Raw genomic sequence first — 6,591 nt, 5'->3', positions numbered from 1 at the left:
AATAAACAAAACTGTTAATTTTACGAAAAAATAATAAAAAAAAATAAAAAACACGAAAGGTACAGGCCACAATTCTCACAAAATAGTATGGCAGGTTTTGGGGTGATAGATTTGCAGAAAATTAATTTAAAATCTAAAAATATTCTGATCTTGGCACAATGTATTAAATTAAAAAAAAACTAGTTATAATAAAAACGTAAATATTTGGAATGCCCGACGAATTTAAAAAAGGTAAAAAAACTTTCCCCCGACCGTACTGGGAAAATTTTTTTATTCAATCCCCAAAGTTTCGACCCCTTTTTTGAGTCCTTATCAATAATTTTTAAAATTAAAAAAAAAATTATAATTCTAAATGTCAAGAACAAAATAGTGTCGGTTTTACAACCCGTTAAGACCTTAGACGAGTTTTGGAAATGCCAAATAATTAAAATTTAATTTTAGAAATTTTTTTTAGAGTGCGCCAAGTTTTTTTTTAAATAAAATTTTTTTTATTTTTTATTAAATAATTGCATAAGTTTTTTTTTATTTTTTTTTAAAATTTTATTTATTGCGCATTTTAAATTTTTACTAGTTTATTGCACTCTAATATTTTTTCAATTTTAATTTTTCCCCTGGTACAAATTTTTTTTCACTTTGGGGCAATTTTTTTTTTGTCTTTTTTTGTAGTAAGATTCTACATGGGTTTTTTAATGTAATTTTTTATATAATTTTAATAGATTTCAATGATTTATTTTTTATAGAATTTTAATAGTTTTTCAATGATTGATTTTTTATAGAAAATTTTACAGGGTTTTTCCAAAGATTTAACAACTAAGATTAAATTTACGGCTCGTAATTAATTGAAATAAAAACTAAATAGCAAAAAAGGCGTAAAGAGCCATACGGGATGTTGCTGCGAATTTTCCAACGAAAATAAATTTTTTTGAAAAAAATCGTCACCAAAAAACTATTATTGGTGTATTACCCAAAACTTAAATTTTAAGTCTTGGGAGTATACCGCCGGCAATAGGCATCATTTAGAGTATAAGAAAAGAAAGGTATAAAATCAAAGGGCTGAATATAGCCGTTGAAAAAGCAGTCGAAAATGAAAGTTCGGTTCGATTTCCCCATTTCCCACTTTCGGGTCATATTTTTTTTCGCAATTATTTTTTTTTCCCTAGGGGGTTTGGGGTATTTGAAATTAATCTAAGTATGAATATTTCAAAAATTTTTAATCTTTGGGAGTAACCCAGAAATACGTGCCCTTTGCACGGTTTTTTTTCCACACCACCAACGAAAACTTTTGTTTGTTGAAAATGTAGCAGCAACCCGCGTGCTTTTACCCTTTTTTGTATTTTTGTTTTTAATGATTAATTTTTAGAATTTTACATGAGTTTTGCATGAGTAATTTTTGTTTCTGGCATGCCGTTTAAAAGGGCGCTTTTTTACCTTTTTTGAAAACATAAAAAAAATTTTTCCCAAAATCAAAAAGAAAACATTTAAAAGTTGTCAAAACTTTTTTTTGGTATTGTTAAAAATTTATTTTGTTTGCCGGAATAAATTCTTTTAATTGTTTCCCAAAAAGTCCCGTCCTGAATCAAGCATAAAAGACTTTTTTCTTTTGTATTTCGTCTTTTTTTTATTTTTCAAAAATAATTTCCCCACATAACTTTTTTTATTTTATAATATATAGTACTTATATAAATTATTAAGTTTAATTTTGGGAAAAACATAAGTTTTAAAAATATTTAATTTAAAATTTTTTCGAAATATAAAAAAAATTTGGGGGGGGAAAGAGTATTTGGAAAAAGTATCTTTTTTTTTAATCCAAAAACCCATTTTAAAATACATTGAATCCAACTTTTTGTGTAATATTAAAAAATTTTATATTCTTTTGCCGCGATATTCGCTTTGGGAAAGTAAAACGATTTTTTTGCGATTTGGTTGCACCCCCCCAAAATCATTTTTAACACTAAAAAAGGGTTTTGTTATTAGACCATTTCCTTAAAAAATTTTGGGTGAGCTTCAGATTTTTTTAATTTCAACTTTCTAAAACCCGCAGCCAAAAAAAAACTTTATCAATTTTGCAAATTTTATTTTTATTATGAAACACTTTTGATTTGAAGGGTGCATGTCAAAAAAATTTTTGACCTACATTTAAAAGATTAAATGAGAAAATTTGGCCCGGGGGGGAAAATTAAAATCACTCAATTTTAAACAAAAATCTAAATTGTTTTGACTTATATGAAACATATACCCAAAAAACTAAGTGATTCGTGATAAATTTTTCAGATCAGATTTCAAAAGTATACAAAAAATTGTGAGAGCTTTTTTTAAAAATTTAAAATAATAAAAAATTTATTATATATTTAATTTTTTTTTATTTGGCGCAGTTTTTTTGGGGGCATAATTTTTTGTAGAATTTTTTATAAAGAATTTTTAAAAATTTTTTGGGGACAATTCTTGTATTAAAAAATTTTACATTGTTTTTTTATAAATTTTTACTTAGCGCTTTTTTCCTTTTTTAAAAGGTAATTTTTTTTTGGGGAAATAAATCTTACATTTTTTAAATACTTTTTTGCAATCCCAAAAAAAAGTCTTTGCAGCAAAATTTAAAAAATTTGTGTCACTTATTCATTTTGCCCATTTTAAATTTAAAAATTTAAATTCCGTTTTAAATTTGATTTTTTTAAATCTTACATATTTTAAATACATTTTCTTTCAAACATAAAACCGCTTTTCAGCATTAAATATTTTTTGCAAATTTAAACTATTTTTTATATTTAAAAATTTAAAATTTCATAAATCCGTTAAAACTTTGATACCGCAGCAAATATTAAACAAATTTAAAAGAAAAATCTATTTATTTTGCTATTCTATTTTTAAAAATACAAAGTCAAGGTTTTTTAAATTTTTAAAATTTTAGTTATTAGCTTTTCACTTTAACTACACATTCATTAGTATTTTATCTTAAAAAGACACATTTGAAAATTTATTTGTTAATTTGCTTTTTAATGAAAAAGGTATACAAGTGCCAAAAAATTTGCGACTTAAACCCTTTTATGGGACAAAAAAAGCAATTAAACAGAATAGAAAAGTCCTGTACATTTTGCATATTCCCCAAAAATTATTGAAATTTTTATTAGAAATCTAAAAGAAAAAAGCGGAAAGAACATTTTTGATCGAGGGGGCGTCAGCAGCGAACGGCGAGCAATGTAGCGGCGCCGAAAAATAAGTGATACGTAAAAGTCTGTACGCCCCCAAGGATAGACGTTCAAGAAGCGATAGCCGGCGCGAGCGGGGGAAAAGAGATTTATCGGACCCCAGCCGTCACGGGCAACTAATTCCTCGTAAAAAAACTTAATAAAACCGGGCAGGACAGCGAACGACGGGGCAATTTAAAATTGAAAAACCCGGACATTAGACGGGGGAATTGTAGCAAAGTCAAAAGTTTTTGCCCAAAAAGGAAAAATCCTCGCCCGGTATCCGCCCTCAAAAATTTTTTCAAAACATTGCAAAAACGTGGACATAAACCGAAAATGTTGGGGAAAAACGGGCGACCGAAAAAAAAGACCGCCCCCCCGGAACAGCAGAGGGTCGAAAAACCTGCGAAGATTTAATAAAATAGTAAACAAAGAATCCGGAAAGAAAAGGGAAATTCCCAGTCCAAAAGTGCAGCGATGAAGACGGAAACGCGGAGATAAGATTAAGGACTCGCGCGCTGAATATAGGGAACAAGTGCGCCCAAAAGGCCGAGGAGAGAGCGAGTTTAAAAATAATTACTTGCCTAGCGAGAGGAAAAAAGCGGAAAAATAAAAACTTTACGATTCGGGGGTACGATTTATTTATCTGTCCGTGTAGGCCAATTGCCCCTGTCCCCGGAAATCCGCCAGGATCGACACCAGATATTGGGGGACCCCGTGGTGATTTAGGGCCGCCCCTATCCCGGTGCCATGGCAGGGTGTTGAAAGCGTTGGATATATCCAACGATACCGCCATCAGCACCCCGCCTTCCTCCATTTTGGCCTCCGCGATCGAACAAACCCGCAAGACTTGCATCTATTGTGGATCGTCCGACCCGGAAGCCATACTGATCCTGGCTTAGATTTGGTCCTTCCCGGGACAAATGATAGACAAGGCGGTCCGCTATTATTCTTTCTAGAATTTTACCCGCCTCGTCTATCAAGCAAATTGACCTATATGCCGAGGGAACATCCCTCGGCTTGCCCTCTTTGGGAAGGAGGAACTACCCTAGCCTCCTTCCACTCTCGTGGGAAACAACCCATGCGGAGGCATTCGTTATACATCCTCCGCATGGGTTCGGCTAGACCCCTGTAGGCGAGAGCCCATACCTTTCCGTGTATGCCATCAGGGCTTTTCCGAGTTTTATCTTCCTGATGGCATCACGGAACTCCCCTTCCGTGACCCCCATGGCCTCCTCGTCCCACATCCAGTCCCGCTCCGGAATTGGGTCAGCTTGACCCTCTTCCCGCGGGAACAGGGTGTCGACGATTTGGCCGACAAATTGGGGGTCCAAGGACTCTGTTGTGGGGGCGCCCTCTCCTTTCAGTTTTTTCAATACTATTTTATATGGGCGCCCTCATGGGTCCTCGTCCAGGGAAGAGAGTAGTTTCTCCCAGGCTCTCGCCTTTGCCTTCCTTATCAGGACGCGTAGGTCATCTCGTCTCATTTTGTAGATGTCCCACGCGTCCTGATACCTTTCGGGGTCTGACCGCTCGAGTCTCTTCCTCTTTCTCACCAACCTCCTTGCCTGGTCGGAGGAGCGCCTCGCCTCTGCGATCTCCTCCGACCACCAATAAGCTTTTCGGGGGGAGGATCTTCTTCGTTCTGGGCATGGCTGCGTCGCGTCGCACGCGTCGCTGATAGTACGCAGCAGCCACGCCCTTTCGTCCTCTTGTTGATCCCCCCCGTTGTCCTCTCCACGAACCATCAGGGCCGCCTCGATTGCGGCCAGGAACGCGTCTTGGTCCAGCTTTTTAAGGGTCCACCTTCGAGAGACAGATTCTCTCATACGGCGGCGCTTTATTACCTCGCGGGGGAAGGCGCTGACGGAGAACTCTATATATCTATGGTCTGATATTGTTTCTGTCTCCGCCAGCACCCTCCACCCGCTTACCAACCTCGAGGCAGAGGGAGTGACCCAAGTCAGATCTACGATCGACTCCCCCCTGCCTCTTGACACACGTGGACTTCCTCCCCCTGTTGCAGGAGAGGAGCCCACATTGCGCCGCCCAATCCAAAACCTGTCTGCCCCGCCAGTCATCGCGCGGGGAGCCCCAAGCGCTCGCTTTGGCGTTGAAGTCCCCGGCGACGACTATTGGGGCGGGGTGGTATTCTGTATCTGTAATCTGTCCCTTTATGGAGTGCAGTCTCCCGCAGAATTCCTCATTGCTAAGACTCGGCGGGAGATACACCCCAATAACGATGGTGGACCCCCATCTGACCGTCACTGTGCCCTCCTCCGACTTCAATGGTTCCGCCGTGGGGGAGCTTGACGCGCTCCTTTGGGTGATTGCAGCCAAGCCATCCGCACTGCTTATCCAGCTGTCTGGTATTTTGTGCGGCTCGGCTACAATCCCCAGGCCGCAATCTCTCTCCATCATGGTCTGGACGAAGAGAGCTTGGGCCGGCCCTGAATGGTTCACATTGGCCTGTAAAATTTTACAGGCCATCCTCTCTGCTGTGCGCATTCGCGGGCCCCGTCACATCCATTGCGGCGGGGTCCCCTTCCTTCAGATTTTCCTGAAGACGCTGCTTCTTCTTTCCTCCTTCCGTAGGGAGTTTTTCCTCCTCCTCTCTCTTCTTCCTTTCCCTGGATCTGAGTACCCGTTGTTCCTTGGTGGGAGGGGCAACGGGGACGGCCACTTTTACCGTTCCTTTGGGGCGGTCCGCCGCTTTATTTAGCGGAACGCCCCTCTTGTTTTTGTGCACCGGTGTGCACGTCCTGCTGCCCGTTCTGTGATTGGCGGGCAGCCCTTTGTCCGCACACACCGGGCACCTTGCTTCCGCCACACAGCTCCTCGCCGTGTGCCCCTCTTCACCGCAACGGTAACATTTACCGCTGCGGTCTGCTTTATTTGGGCATCTCGCGCGCACATATCCCCCCTCCAGACACTTATAGCATTGGAGGGGTCTTGCCTCCAGTATTTCCACGCGCGCGAGTGCCCATCCGATCCTTATGGATCCTGTCTTTATTATGCGGTTCGCCGCCCGTAATGGACAGCGAACCCACACTATTCCCATACCCCCGGGGGTTTTCCGAATCTCCCCGGTGTGTACGTCCTCTTCTTTACATTCACCATTAATGGCTACTGCCTCTCTGACTTTGGGGGCCTGAATCCCCGAATTCTGAGCTCCGCCATTTTCGTCGGACGCTGTACTCGGACACCTTCTTTGCTCGCCAGCGCCCTTCTCAGTTCCTGGGCGAAATTGTCGGCCTTTTCGTGGCCGTCCGCCTCAGAAATTTCGAATATGTGGGAGCCCGTTACTCCTCTTCTAACTTTGACTCCTTCGATGCCCAGTTTCCTGGTGTCCACTTTCATACGCGCCTCCCGGAGGTTTTCTTCATACGTTCCGGGAGGACACGTAATC

The 6,591-nt window shown here is 40.1% G+C and overlaps 1 protein-coding gene across 1 annotated transcript; it reads right to left on the bottom strand.

Moving 5' to 3' along the window:
• Window positions 1-5,066: 5,066 nt before the first annotated feature.
• LOC146722919 (uncharacterized) lies at window positions 5,067-5,672 on the bottom strand. Its single transcript, XM_085483526.1, has one exon. It carries the CDS (start codon window positions 5,670-5,672, stop codon window positions 5,067-5,069), a length of 606 nt encoding a protein of 201 aa, XP_085339652.1.
• Between the last annotated feature and the right edge of the window lie 919 nt (window positions 5,673-6,591).

Source organism: Nylanderia fulva, unplaced genomic scaffold (assembly GCF_048542155.1).
Source record: "Nylanderia fulva isolate GAGA-0341 unplaced genomic scaffold, ASM4854215v1 Scaffold254, whole genome shotgun sequence".
NCBI lineage: Eukaryota > Metazoa > Arthropoda > Insecta > Hymenoptera > Formicidae > Nylanderia > Nylanderia fulva.
This window is presented reverse-complemented; position numbering and strand designations above follow the sequence as displayed.

Coding starts and splice junctions, on each gene's coding strand:
- LOC146722919 (XM_085483526.1), bottom strand. CDS start 5,672: ATGGCCTGTAAAATTTTACAGGCCAATGTGAACCATTCAGGGCCGGCC.